Source organism: Pinus tabuliformis, chromosome 1_2 (assembly GCF_031772625.1).
Source record: "Pinus tabuliformis cultivar Carrire ecotype Pingquan chromosome 1_2, CPIR1, whole genome shotgun sequence".
NCBI classification, from domain to species: Eukaryota; Viridiplantae; Streptophyta; class Pinopsida; order Pinales; family Pinaceae; genus Pinus; species Pinus tabuliformis.
In genome coordinates this window covers 1,154,898,081-1,154,913,724 of record NC_142298.1, presented here as the reverse complement: position 1 = coordinate 1,154,913,724, position 15,644 = coordinate 1,154,898,081, and the positions used below count along the sequence as shown (strand labels likewise).

At 40.3% G+C, this 15,644-nt stretch overlaps 1 protein-coding gene across 3 annotated transcripts in view; it reads left to right on the top strand.

The window, feature by feature from the left end:
- Positions 1-15,329, top strand: part of LOC149210324 (protein STRUBBELIG-RECEPTOR FAMILY 8-like) — a 41,044-nt gene extending 25,715 nt beyond the window's left edge. For all 3 annotated transcript variants that reach the window (XM_089396690.1, XM_089396689.1, XM_089396688.1), the window contains exons 14-18: positions 12,589-12,860; positions 12,995-13,133; positions 13,250-13,389; positions 14,867-15,023; positions 15,150-15,329. In XM_089396690.1, coding sequence (XP_089252816.1) covers positions 12,589-12,860; positions 12,995-13,133; positions 13,250-13,389; positions 14,867-15,023; positions 15,150-15,302 — 861 coding nt within the window. In that variant the 3' untranslated portion in view covers positions 15,303-15,329. The remainder of the gene's footprint in view (positions 1-12,588; positions 12,861-12,994; positions 13,134-13,249; positions 13,390-14,866; positions 15,024-15,149) is intronic.
- The last annotated feature ends 315 nt before the right edge of the window (positions 15,330-15,644 follow it).

Genomic DNA, 15,644 nt, shown 5'->3' with positions numbered 1-15,644 from the left:
CATATGTTTTGCAGTTAGCATGGTGAGCTCATATTTGGTTGAGCCTCACTGGATTGGTGCCAAGAATCTTTTGAGATATCTTCAGGACACAATTTCTCATGGATTGAGATACACTGCTAGAAATATGAAACTGCATGATTATTCGAATACTGAGTGGGCAGGTAGTGTGGAGGATCACTAGAGCACTTCTTAGTGTTGGTTCTCTTTGGATTCTGCTTCGATATCATGGATGAGAAGGAAGCAGAAGTTGGTTGCTATAAGCACCATCGAGACCGAATACATAGCTACGAGTATGATCTCGTGTGAAGCTGCATGGTTGCAAAAGCTCTTAAGTGAGCTGTTTGTACACATGATGAATACCACTGTGATTCTCTGTGACAACCAGAGGTGGGATTCAATTATTGAGGAATCCTGTATTCGATGATTGCTCCAACAGATAGACATCAGATACTGCCTTATCTGGGATATGGTAAGTTGATGAGCGAGGAGGCTCCATCGCATTGAGACTGATGTACAGGTCGCAGACATTTTGTCAAAACCCCGGGGAAAGGTCAAATCTGTGACTTTCCTAAACGGCTTGGAGTCGTTGAGAGACCTTCTTATAAGGGTCCTGCATGTTACATGCATTGAGCTCTGGGAGCTCTGGGGGGCTTGGGGTACTTACTGGAGCAACATATGACCACAAAGTGACTCACCCTCCCCTGGTGGTGTGCTATGGATAGGACGATTACTTCTCCTGTGGGCCGGGATGATTAGTTCTCCCATGGCGACTGTGGACATGATGATTCGTTCTCTGTGGCGACTGTGGAACAAGATGATTCATTCTCCTGTGGCCTAGGATGATTCGTTCTTCGTGGCGACTGTGGAACAGGATGATTTGTTCTCTTGTGGGCCAGGATGATTCGTTTTCCTGTGGGCCAGGATGATTCGTTCTTCGTGGCGACTGTGGAACAGGATGATTCGTTCTCCTGTGGGCCAGGATGATTCGTTCTCCATGGCAACTGTGGAACAGGATGATTCGTTCTCCTGTGGGCCAGGATGATTCGTTCTCCGTGGCGACTGTGGACAGGATGATTCGTTCTCCTGTGGGCCAAGATGATTCGTTCTCCTGTGGACAGGATGATTTGTTCTCCTGTGGACAGGATGATTCGTTCTTCTGTCGAGGCATCCTACCCATGCAGTTTGGGGCTCATGGGAAGTACCTCTCATCTGATCAATGAGTAGGGAAATGAGGATAGGGACCATAGTAGTACTATTGATGGACGCATCGCTGTATCTACCGTACTCCCTATGCTAGGATGACCTCCATTGATCTGGGATCAATGAGAGTTTTACACACTCTGAGACTGACTTTGGGTCAGTGGAGGATGGTATGATACATCCTCGGTCATTTCTTCTTCTTCATAGTTCGAGCAAGAGCCGAGCAGAGCAAAGCAGAGCAGAGCAAAGCAGAACAGAGCAGAGCAGGGGTCAAGCTGTATAGGGCAGTGCATTTGATGGATGAATAGTAGCGACGATCAGACGAATTGTTGATGGAGTTCTCCCTAGTTGAGAGGGAGTGTTAAAATTGGCAACTAGGGCCAAACTCCATGTGGATCACTTTATTTGTGACTACTGATATTTTTCCTAGATTCCTCTCATCGAGAGGTGTAGGATTGATCTAAAGATCATCCGATTCCGATAAGTATTTATGGAGATATGAATTTATTTTGATTATGGAAAAATTGTCAAAGTCGGCCAACAACTTATGTAGGCTCAGAAGCCCAACAGTCATGTCTATTCAACCTCAACGTTTTGCATATAAATACAAGGAGCATTCTCCTCATTTGGACACTTCATCATCACACACTTGGGATCTCTTCCTCTCTCTACTTGTCTTTGGGTTTTAGTAGGAGGAGAGATCCTAAGGGATAACGCTGCCCTGATCCAGAGGGCAGAAAGCTGGAACTGTCGGAAAAGCCAGAAAGCCAAAAACGCCGGAATTGTCGGAAAAGCCGAAATTGCCAGAAAATCCGAAAGTGCCGGAACTGTCGGAAAAGCCGGCACTGTCGGAAGAGTTGGAACTGTTGGAAGAGCTGGAAGAGTCGGAACTGTCGGAAAAGCCGGAGTTGTCGGAAAAGCCGGAAAAGCCAGAATTGCCGGAAAAGTCGGAACTGTCGGAAAAGCCGGAAACGCTGGAAATCCAGAATTGTCGGAAAAGCCGGAAAAGCCGAAAAAGCCAGAATTGCCGAATGAGCCGGAAGAGTTGGAACTGTAGGAATTGTCGGAAAATTTGGAATTGCCAGAAAAGCCGGAAAAGCCGGAACTATCGGAAAAGCCGAAAATGTTGGAAAAGTCGGAAAAGGCGGAATCGCCGGAACAGTTGGAGCATCTGTCTCCAAAGGAGAGCAGCATGCAAGGGACAACTAACTAACATTGGGACAACTGTATGGTACTTAGCAGCAAATACACCACACATGTAATGTTACAGCTAGCATGCAAGGGACAACTAGCATGCAACTACAAGCATGCTAAGGACAATAAGCAAGCAAGGGACAACAAGCAAGCAAGGTGCAACCAACACATAGGTTAGGATGGCAACATGGTGCAACAATGGCACATAATGCAATACAGTGATGGGTACAGTCATGATTAATGAAGTGTGATGAGATGCGGCATAGTGATGACGGGTGCAGCATGGTGCAGCGCGGTGAGGTGTAGTATGATGACGAAATGCAGCACAACGATAGGTGAAGGAGTCACCTTGGAGAATCAGTTGAAGCAACATGTCTTCAACTGATCTCATGTATCATCTTCTTAGAGATGATCTATGCTCTTATCTAGATAAGTCAAAGTGTTGACTTCTGTTGTAAACGTACTATCTCTCTCTCTCTCTCTCTGCTGAACTATTGAAGAACATATAAGAAGAATTGATCAAGGGTTTCCCCACATTGGGGTTTGTCCCTGGCTAGCGCCACATCTTGTGTCCTCTTGTCTTGGCTTGTCTTCTACGATTTATATTTATGTTCTATCAGCAGTTTACTTTAATGCTGATGTGATTGCTAATCTGGAAAAGATATTGAGCTAACTGTGAAAATTGAAATAAATTGCTCTAGCATTAAACATACCTAAAATTAACAAGGGGCCTCTTATGAGGCAGCCAGATTCCTTTTTGGAGGGTGATTTCAAATTTTGAATACAAACTTTGGCATTTAATTTAAGTTTGACTTGGTGCAAAAATTTGAAACCAAAACCCCTTTTGAATTTTGATTTTTTAAAATAAATTAGAAAACCTTCCAAAAATAAGCTTTTGCCATGAATATGATTATTTTAATCTTTGGAGAAGAGCCGCATTGTTTGAACATGTGTCTTGGCCAAAGAGATGTTGCCACATCATTATCCTTTAGGGTTTATGCCCACAAGTTGGGGGCTTTAATTTCAAACAAGCATAACTCCTAAACTGTGAAGGCCCTTGTGGTGTGCCACATACCAGTAGAATCAACTCAACGAGGAGAATCCATCAAGAATGATCCTGATTCGAAACATCATGAATTTCCATGTCATCTTGGTCAAAAAAACGGGGCATCATCTAGTGTTCCCTGGGTTGACATCAATGACAACTACTTTTCAACATATGAAAGTGGATTTTACTTAGGTGAAATGTTGATATGTGTTGTGATACACAAATCACCTAGGAAAAAGTAATGGTATTCTTGCAATAAACAATTAGCTAGATAAACCTATGGAAATTTCATGAATATGAATGAGACGAGTTAAATGCATCACCATGCTAGAGGACAAACATGCAACACTAAGTGAAAGTGACTAGGATGTGACCTTGTGACCACTGTGATGAATATTTTTGAAGATAAAGATACACCTGTGAAACAATCTCCACCAACATTCCAATCTTACGAAGGCTGGATGATTTTATTAATTTGCATAAGACCATTTACCATTCATGTCAATGGAAGGGTTAAAACGCCGAAATAGAATGGTTGACAATGTTATATGGATTTAAAGTGTTAGTGACAGCGTGAGCAATAGATATATCAAAGGAGAAATTGATATAATTTAGCAGAACCAATTGGAACAAAGCATTGAAATTCAATTGACATGGGAAGTTGCAACCATATAAGAAGACCATAAACATGAAGGATATATTTGTTTTCACTAATTTTTAGTGCTTAGGCAACTCTGCAATAATGATTGTCTACAATAATGTTGCATGAAATGGGGACAAAGTGGGTGGGTTTTTAGAAAGTGAAGCGTCAGAAGCACCATTTTGCAAAAAATCTTTGGAAGCAAAGTGCCTTGAGAAGCATATATATATATATATATATATTAAAAATCCAAAATGCCAAATTATTTTTGAATATATGAAAACATGCAAATTTGTTCTTAAATCAGGATAGGAATGCATCCATAGTACATTAATGATTAATTATTCGAGCATCAACCATCTAGATTCTAGAAGTCATAGGCAAACATCAAAATTTTAAGCATATTGCAAAAACTAGAAGGTAGAAAATACAGAATTTTTAAGCATATAATGTGTGTGTGTGTATTTATTTATTATATTGCATTTATATTAAAAAAAGCATCCAAATGCCAAATTAGTTATAGAATATATGAAAACATGCATATTTGTTCTTAAATCAAGATAGAAATGACATCCATGGTACATTAATAATTAATTATTTGAGCATAAACCATCTAGATTCTAGCAATCACAAACAAACATCAAAATTTTAAGCATATCACAAACAGTGGAAGGTAGAAAGTATCAAAATTTTAAGCATATAATAGAAAGTATACCATTAAAAACTAAAACATTGAAATAGCTTCCATCTACACACTGAAGTAGGAAGACTGAAAAGTTGAAATTTACAACACTGAAGTCTAATCTATTAGTTATAGACTATGATAAATAAAGCAGTGTTTGTGAATCTATCTACGAACCTCTCCTCCTTACCACTGCCACGATTGTTGCATGGGTCTCCACAAGGTGCTAGTGAAGTAGATGGTGGATGTGGAACTGAAGATAAAGCCCCTGCTATTGTTGTTGAAGTCTTGGACATGAGGACCATGGCATTGGATGGGGGTGGCATCTCAACATGATCATCATCATTTGGGATAGGAACATCCTCCAATTTCTCTAATGCCAAATTATTATAGAATATATGAAAACATGCATATTTGTTCTTAAATCAAGATAGAAATGACATCCATGGTACATTAATAATTAGTTATTTGAGCATAAACCATCTAGATTCTAGCAATCACAATCAAACATCAAATTTTTAAGCATCACAAACAGTGGAAGGTAGAAAGCATAAAAAATTTAAGCATATAATAGAAAGTATACCATTAAAAATTAAAACATTGAAATAGCTTATCTAGTAATTGTCAACTTGACCAAACAATAATATTTACAAAATAGGCAGCTTCCATCTACACACTGAAGTAGGAAGACTGAAAAGTTGAAATTTACTACACTAAAGTCTAATCTATGATAAATAAAGCAGTGAATTGTGAATCTATCTACCAACCTCTCCTCCTTACACCGCCATGATTGTTGCATGGGTCTCCATGAGGTGCTAATGAAGTAGATGGTGGATGTGGAACTAAAGATGAAGCCCCTGCTGTTGTTGTTGAAGTCTTGGACATGAGGACGATGGCATTGGATGGGGGTGGCATTTGGGATAGGAACATCCTCCAATTTCTCAAGTACAACGCTCCATCCTCCAAATTATTCTCCTCTAGATTTTTGTCCAACACCATCAAATCTTTATTTGTCATTGCCTCATAGTAATAGGACAACAAACGAGTTGTAATGAATATAAAGCAAGCTTTTTGCTCGATTTATAGTCAATCTGTTTCTTTTGACATTGCGGATGAAGCTATAGGTGCTTCAACACCTCTCTAAGGAAAAGTGTTCACCACTTGTGAGAGCATTCATATTGCCAAACATTGTAGATGTGGAGTAGCACCACCATGCATGTTCTACCACTTGAGAGGACAAATTCCCTCGATCTCTAAAGGCACTAGTGGAAAGGATGTAGTTGCTCAACTGTCTTTGTATGGTGTCACACTCCTCCCCATTAGGGACTAGTTTATCTAATAGTTTCATTTAACTAGCCTGAACCTTTGTATCTTGGTGTGGTTTTCTCTTGGTCCCCCATTAGGTGCTGTTGATGAAAGTGATGATATATGATAGTATTTAGGTGTAAGAACATATGCCAATAAGGCATGCATTGGAACATTTATCATTTCCCATCATTTTTTCGCCTTTGCATGAATATAATTATACAAGTTGACATCTCTAGGCTCAATAATATCGTTAATCTGCCCCAACATGCTATCCAATTACTCATATACCTCCTTAGTTATTTGCCTATCTGAATTTGCACTTGATCACATGATAACTTGGTGAATTGCAAAACATATTTAATGTGTGACCAAAAGTGACTATCAAGAACAATGTCCTTTACTACATCAACACCAGCTCTATCAGTGCTCATGTCATCCTTGGAATCACTTGACACCATAACACTCAAAGGTTGTCTCACCTTTAATAGGCACCTAAAGGTGAGGTAATAGTTTGCAAATCTATTTTTTGGAATTTTAAGTAGTTGCAACTTAGAGTAAGTGCGATAAAAGTAGTTGACTCTTGTATGCCCCATGACAAATTTAATGAGTTGCTTCCCTCTCTTGTATAGCTGATTAATCCATCTACATTCTTTATGCTTCACAATATCATGCATTAAAACATTCAATGTGTGCACCAAGCACCTGCACCAAAAGATGTGTGGATGAGTCCGCTCAATGATTTTTCTTGTTCCCTTACAATTTGTTGCATTATCAGTGATTATTTGACCATATTATTATGACCAACATCAATAATTGTTTTCGATAGGAGATTTGCAATGTTTTGAGAAGATGTAGTGATGGAGGAGTCATGACTTGCAAGAAACACTACACCGCTAGCAGAAACACCAAGAACATTCATCAAATGTTGGTTTCAAACATTTGTCCAACCCCTTGATGTTAATGGATACTCCGCATCCCCCCCACTCATTTGTAAGCCATGTCTAAGCTCTATGAATATTTGCTTTTTCTCTATCCAATAACAAAGTTCAAGCTTTCTCATAGTTGGGGCTCTTGTATCCTTTTGGGGCTCCATTAAAGGCCTTAACCAAATCATGCTTGTAGGGGGAGTGAAGCACGTTGAATGGTATACTGCAAGCACAAATAAACCACACCATTTTTGCATCCACATTATCCCTCCCACCAATGTTAAGGAAATTTGTTATTGTTCTTCTAGATTCATAGGTTCCAAAAGTATCAAGAAGAGGTGAAGTTGTGTGAAGTTTTTGTTTCACTGTCTTTTTTGTGTAGCCTCCTTTCTTTTGTTGTATTTTTGCCTTTGTTCCATTGATACCTTCGGGAAAACTAAGATCCCTATGGTACCTTTATTGTCATCACTCTCCATTACCCCACAAAGAGGCCTTCTTACATGGGTATATAATATCAATCGTTTTAAGGTTTTCTACCATGACAATCATAAGGGCATATAAATTTGAAGGTTCCACCTCCCCCCCTCAAGTTTTGTCAGAAATATCCACAAGGGTGTCAATGAACCTTTTCCCTTAGCATTTCATTTCCCTCTTTATCTCCTTCCCCTTCAAAGGCTTCCTTCTCATCATACATTGTGCTACTATGAGTGTGACCACTATCTTCCTCTTCCATTTATGATTTCTTCCCTTTGATGCTTGTTACCCACCTTCCGTGGGTAGTATCCATAGGAGAAAATTTTCTCCTATACGGTCCTCAACCAACAGCCAACAACCAACAACCCTTTGCAGCCATCAGATAGCTCGATGTGTCACTATCTCCACCACTCGAGTTAGACATGTGGTTATGTTTGAAGGTGGGCCTCTCGACCCCGAAGGTATGGCTTTTCATTGGTATAGTTGAGTAATTTTTTTTACTTATCATGGACACTTTTGGGCATGGATTAGTGGGGGGATTTGAAGGAAAGAGTGGGCTAGGTTTGTACTCTTGTCTCCTCTGCCCGATTTGGTGGTTAACCTTGTATCCTAGTCCTGTGGGATCTCCTCTACTGGCTACTAGCTTTAGGGTTGACACTACATGGGAAATCCCGATTTTGGTTGTGTGGTCTCGCTTCTCGACACCATATACATCACTCCCCTTTGCTCATTTTAACCCCATTTATCACTTTTCTCATCCGGGTCCACATTTGTCCCCTGGATCCACAAGGAGTTAGCCTCCCCATCCCCTTGTCCACGACTTTGTGTCGGGCCTAAAACGATGCCTCGGAGGTTGATGCAACTAAAAGAAAAAAAAGGCAAAATTTGGCCACTTTCAACAGGAATTGTATCATTAAATGCAAAAGATGGTCGGGACATACAAATTTAACACGTGGGCAAAAGGCAAGCATGAGCTCTACCCTTATCATTATGGCCACCACCTTGGTTCCTAGCCCCCCTCATATTGGCTACTTACATCATTAAGGAACCCATGATTTTCCCAACCTCTGGTGGGTAGTGAACCACCCTACTTTAAGGGGGTAATCATTGCTATATCTCACACATCATGCTCTCATCCCCTGGAGCCTCGAGCAGTGACAAAAGAAAATCAATAAAAGACAAAAGACATATGAAGAAGGGTGGAAAAACAAACGCTGGGGCAACTCATGTACCACGATTGCTCCCTCCTACATTCATACCCCAAGTGTGGGCTTCCCTTATTATGCTACCCTTGTCCTATGGCATGTGGCTTGGAGCCTTCCCTTGATGTCCCATTCCGTTCCACCATTATACCACATGCTATTTGCCAATTGATGGATGTACCATGGACATGTCACCCACTTTAGAGGTAGATACTAGAAACCACCTAATAGGGTCCTTGGTTACAAAATAAAATCAATAAAAGACAAAAGACATATGAAGAAGGGTGGAAAAACAAAGGCCGGGGCAACTCATGCACCACGATTGCTTCCTCCTACATTCATACCCCAAGTGTGGGCTCCCCTTATTATGGCTACGCTTATACTATGGCACGTGGCTTGGAGCCTTCCCCTGATGCCCCATTTCATTCCACCATTATACCACATGCTACTTGCCAATTGATGGATGTTCCATGGACATGTCATCCACTTTAGAGGTAGAAACCACCTAATAGGGTCCTTGGTTAAGCTTGGAGACACTTGTACATGCTAAAGCCCACTATGGAAGGGCATGCCACCATGAAGTGTCCATTTGATCCCATGATTCGTAAGCTCTTTTACTCAATTACTCTAATGATTTGTTGTACTGGAAGGCAAGGGGACGCATTAGATCTTATATAGGATTTCAGATGAGTCTCCATTTGGGGTGTGGTCTCTCTATATAGGGTCCAACCCCTCTAGAGGGCCATATTGGCACTTGTAGGGTGAGTGTTGAGAGCCATGTGCCTCCACCATAGCAAATAGAAGATTGCCACTTCATGGATCCCTCAACACTTTTCATTGATTGTTTGTGTTCCACCATTTGGATGAGGATGATGCACCTGGACCACCTTGCCCAACCGACTTCACACTTACACCACACACTCGACAAATATTCTGGGGCCCAGATGAGGATGTGTCTCACCATGGGAGACAGAGGGAGGGCTTATGTCATCATTCTAATCCTTATAGATGGTATACAAACATTATCGATCCACCTGCAGATCCTTGAGGATGTTATTGTGCCCCCACACCCGCTTGGGGACACCACATTGGATTTGCTTGAGTATCAAGGGCCACCCCCTTGATCCCTATGTTTGGAGCCTATTCTCTCACATTGGCACACTTTGGACTCCACTAGGCCTCCTCAATGGCCCAACGACTCATTATATCTACTATTTGCCCTCTTGAGAGGCTTCATCTTTGTATTATTGAGCTATCTTGGTGGGCTTGTCACCAAGTCATGTTACTATTGTACATTATTTTATTATTTGGGGCTTGATTAGGCCATTTAGGCTATTCAAACTCCCTTATGGATTGTATAAATAGATGAGAGGTTCATTCATTCCTCTCATCATCACTTGGATTGGATTAGTATCTCTTGAGAGATTTTTGCACTTGCTTTCTTGGACGAAATTTTTGGAGATTCTTGATGCACTATGATGTTTGGATTTTCGCTATTGTCTTTGGAGCTTCTTTCTAATGCGAAGTTGATGAATGGATATACTCTCTCTCTCTCTCTCTCTTTCTCTCTCTTGTAAGTGAAATTTAATGCTATTCTTGTTATCTTACTTGTCTAATGCATGGTATTGTTATCATTATTCTTGTATGGGCTAAAATAATGCGAAATTCTTCTTGAAAACTTGAATAAGTGATTTAATGCATGCGTTGCTCTTTGAGGGAGTGGGTGAATGTTCCTAGAGGCACCTAATAGGTTGAAAGACCTCGAAACTTCATCTCCTTTGCAAATTTGAAGTATAAATCCCTAATAACCTAGTTGCTGCACTTGGAAAGGCTAGCGAAGGTCAATTAGGGCTCCTTAGCATAAGAAAATCTTCAATCTAGGTGTATCTTGACTCCATTAAGCCCAAGAAGCAAGGCACTGATCCTCGCATCCCTTTGGTGGTCAAAATAACCTCTCTTTTCTTCATCTTTTCCAATTCTATGCCTAACCCTAGAAGGTTTATGAGGGAATCAAGCAAAATCTTTTGTAGCCATTCAAAACCCTTGAAAATTGGTCCACAACTATGCTGGGGTTCTCTCAAGGGGTCCTTCATGTTTGAGCTCAATCCAATGATGGAATCCAGGGGTCCTTCATGTTTGAGCTTAATCCAATGATGGAATCCAGGGATATTGCAAGCCCTAGCTCAAGGATCATTCCTCTCCCTAGTTTGCTTTGGGTTAGTGTCCTCATTTGGATCATTGCATTTGAATTTCAAAAGAAAATTATTCCTTTGATCCTTTTCTCCTCCCTAGCTAGGTCAAGCCCCTCTATTATTGATCAACACCACACCCTTGACCTAGTTGGCCCACTTGGGTATTTTGTGGCTCCATAACTTTGTGACTCACATTCCACAAGGATTACATAGAAGCCATTCCTCATTTAGGATTCTAAGGTCTAGGGTACCTCTTGTTAAGGGATATTCTCCAACCCTAGGTCTACGTATCCTCATAGCCCTTCTTAGAGAGGTAATCACCTTGCTTTCAAAGCAAGCAAGCCGATTATTTGAGCCTCTTGTGAATAGGCTTTGGAATCACCCCATATCCTATCATTGATCCATCTATTCTTGTGATTCCTCTCATACCGGGACTCCTCCCATTGGTGAAAGTCTGTAAAGAGTAGTGAGCTTCAGCTGAGGTGATAGTGGGCTACCGCTCCATTGTTGCCACTTGACCTAGTAGTTGCTCTATAAGATCTCCTCCTAGGACCCTTGCTAGTTTGAACGGTAACAATGCCTACTCCCCATCAACACCATGAAAACAAAAAATGGAATGATAAGCCAAAAGAACACCATTTTTCTCAAAGCTTAGATGGACAACCTGCAATAAAATGAGGAAGAAGAAGGAATGGGAAAGAGTAGGAGAGGAGGAAAAAAAACACAAACAAGAAATACAAGAAAATGAGGGAGTTGGGGTTTGCACTTACCTTGAACTTGACGCAGAGGGCATCCTTTGTTATCTCCTCCAAGCTCCTTGTCCTTCATTCCTCCAAGCTACTTCTCCTCCACTCCTCCAAGCACTCCTTTGCTCTCTCCTCCAACCTCTCAGAAATATGCCCTCAAAAATCTGCTATCTCCTTTGGTCTCTTCTCCAAGCTCAAGTAAATGAGATGAATGAATGAGGAAAAGAGAGGGGGAAGTGGCCTTTTAACCTCATCTTCACTCGGCCTAGACCCTTATTGAACCCTATGTCCTACCTCTACCCATAGTTAAAAAATAAAATAAAAAAGTGCTGCCTGCAGAACTGTGCGTGTTTGTCAAGAACCGCTTGTGAATTGTGGCAAAACCGTGGTTCTTCCTGCGGAACCGTGCATGGAACTATCACGGTTCCCCCAGCGACAGGAAGCATATTTTTCCATCCAAATCGTGGTTCTGGCCTCCGAGACGGGGGAAAGGGGGGTTCCTGCAACACTGGTCTAAAATGATAGCTAGTTTTCAAAAGATTTGCTATCATGAGTCTCTACTTGGCTTTCCAATGATTATGAAAGTTTTGAAGAGAGAAGTTTGATGCATACTCAATTATATATGGATTAGCTTTTCTGTAAACAGAAAAATCAGATTCCAAGATTGAGGACTTTTATACCTTGACTGGAAATGAGTGGCCTGATTGCACAAGAGTCATGAAGGTTACTACAGATATACCTTTGTGACAGCCTTCATGATATATAACATCTTTATCAGCATTTACAATTCCCTTTGTCCTCAGATTTATACACAGTATGCTTACCTGATGGTTTATTCCATGGCATTTTTTGTTAAAACATGATATTTCTTCCTATAGTTTCTGGTGGTACACTTGTTAAGCTGTTGGGTACAAACAGACTGCTTGCGAATTATGCATTGGGAATGTTTTGTTGACATTATGTTTTTGGATTGCAGTTGTTGGCTGTCAAGAAGTTGGACACCTCAGCTTCCATGTCACAAAAGGATGATGATTTTTTGGAAGTGGTCTCAAATATTTCAAAGCTTCGTCACAGCAATATTGTAGAGCTTGTTGGTTATTGTGTTGAGCACAGCCAACACTTACTTGTTTATGAATACATGAGTAATGGAACTCTTCATGACATACTCCATTCAGGGGATGAGCTGAACAAGAAATTCTCATGGAATGTTCGTGTCAGGATTGCTTTAGGAGCAGCAAGGGCTCTCGAGTAAGTTGTATAATCCAAATTTTTTTACACCATTTTCAGAGGGATGATTTTAGAATTTTGTCATCTTTTTTATGCTTTGAGGGAAGAGCAACGGGTGTGCAGACTTCTGACAATTTTTTGATGACCCAATTTAGGTACCTCCATGAAATCTGTCAACCTTCTATAGTTCATCGAAACTTCAACTCTGCAAATATTCTCCTGGATGATGAACTCAGTCCCCATCTATCTGACTGTGGTCTGGAAGCCTTTACATCTTTTGGTTCTGGAAGTCAGGTAAAACATTGTTTTTATTGGATTTGAAGGTTGTTATCCCTCTATTTCATGGATTTTATTATTCATGAATATATGTTGACAACATATACAACTGGGATGTATTATTTTATTTTCAGGCTGCAGCCCAGATGCTAGGATCATTTGGTTATAGTGCTCCCGAGTTTGCAATGACGGGCATCTATACTGTGAAGAGTAATGTATATAGTTTTGGTGTTGTGATGCTGGAACTTCTAACAGGACGTAAACCCCTGGACAGGTAAAGCATCAGTTGACTTTTTTAATTTCCAGTGAATACCTTTTCTGTAAATGTTCTCATGTGTATGCCCAACAGCATCAACTGTGTTTTTGTCCTTTTTCTGAAGTGCTTTCATTTAAGCTCAAGCAGTACAGCTAGCTCAATGAGGTTGGGAACCACAACCAAGTTAATTTCTAAATTCCAGATTTGATCTTAGTTCCTAGTAGTTTTTACAAAGCCAGAAAAATTATTTTTGCAATTACTGAGTACAACACACTGAAATCCTTAACTCGGAAAATTAAACAGCAGAAGCAAACACAGGGAATCAATCGCACAAGATTCTCTCCAACGGATCTTCACTTTTTATTCTCAGAACCGTGAGGGTTCTCGTACTGGGAAATTGGCCTACAGAGAAATTACATAAAATTTACAGCAAAATGAAACCTGGCAAATCTGCCCCTGAAAAACCCCGATCTGCACCTCCGCTGGCTGTATGGCCCACACAGCTTCTTCACACTTGTGGCTCTGCTGCTGCAAAACCCATGTCACACATGCAGCCCACAGTTCTCCTTATGCGGCACATGTGAGCTGCCCTTGTCCTTGCCCTTGCGGCCATGTAAGCTGGTGCTCATAAATTGTTACGGCCACGGCCTCCAGTCAATCTCCTCTGGGATTTCTCTCTTATTGCTGCAACACCCTTTTTCTCTTCAGAAGATCACTCTCTCAAATTTATGACAATTGTGTCTTTCTCCTCTCCTCAGGCTTGCTTTTATGAGTTCTCATTGAGTTAAATCCTTAACCCTAATCTCCAAAGTGATGGATGGCTAGAATAAAGTCTTAACCCACTTGAGATCAATGGTTGAGATTTTAAAAATTTACTAATGTATATAAAATAACATTTCCTTAGTTTTCCTAGCTTAATAGCCTACATTGACTAATTAACTTAATTAATGTGTTTTTCTAAGTTAGGCTAAATCATAAAGACAACATAATAAACTGAGCAAGTTTCCTAAGGAGTCTTTGGACGATTCAAACATCAACAAAGAAGGCTGTTTTCATAGGTGAAACTGCCTCTGAACTCCTCTGTTACAGTCATCCAGGGCTTGCACCTGGCCCCAACTACCTATTTGTGCTTCTGGGGGAGTTGAAATTTGGTGGGGGAACATACACTTTGTATGATTTATTTAATAATTTTTATTTTTACATGTGCATCTATCAAAACAACAAAACATTGCATCTTTTGTTGGAAAGTTGAATCCTAAATGGGGGGACTGATTTACAATAGCTAAGGAACCTGATGCATAATTTATGGAAAATCTAAAAAGTATGTGATGTGTGCATTCATTCTTGACTGTATCTTTTGTCAAAAAATCTCAGACGTTTTTGGAGGAACATTCATGACCTGGATAGAAATATTTCCAAGTTTGACAGCTCAGGAGTACATTAGAAATTTTGATTGTTTGCTGATTACATACTGTTGAATGCTTAATGAAAACAGTTCAAGGCCACGGTCAGAGCAGTCATTGGTGAGATGGGCTACTCCACAACTGCACGATATTGATGCATTGGCCAAGATGGTTGACCCTACTTTGAATGGCATGTATTCTGCAAAATCCCTTTCACGATTTGCTGATGTCATATCTTTGTGTGTCCAGGTAACAATTTTCTCTGTGACATGTATTCTTACACATTCTTAGCCTACTGCATATGGCTTTAATTTACAGAATTCAATTTATCTTTTGTTATAGTAGATAATTTCTGTTTTTCTTATTTACTTCCAGCCGGAGCCTGAATTTAGGCCACCAATATCAGAGGTTGTACAGGCCCTTGTTCGTTTAATGCAGAAGGTGACCTTAAGTAAACGAAGATCTGAAAAGGGATCAGAATCATCTCACAAGGGCCTTGAACTGCATGATTCATCTGCACAAGATTAGGTGAAAATAAAAGAGGTAACAGGGAAATCATCATATTGGTTAGCATATTATTTTGCAATGCAGGTTGTGACAAAAGAAACTATATTCTTTAGAGTCTAGTTTAGAAAATCCTAATCAATCAACAAAAGGCTTTTATAATAAGTAAAAGAACGTACAGGAAATGATTGATCCCTTCAGATCATGTCTTTGTAGATTGTAATATAGTTGTCATGTTGCTTCTGAAAGCTTGTCTTTGTATCATTAGGAGATTACAAATGACAAGTTCTAGATCACCATTATATTTCAAAAATACGAACTCTCACTGGTATAATGCAAGCCTGATTCACATTGAACTAGACTAAT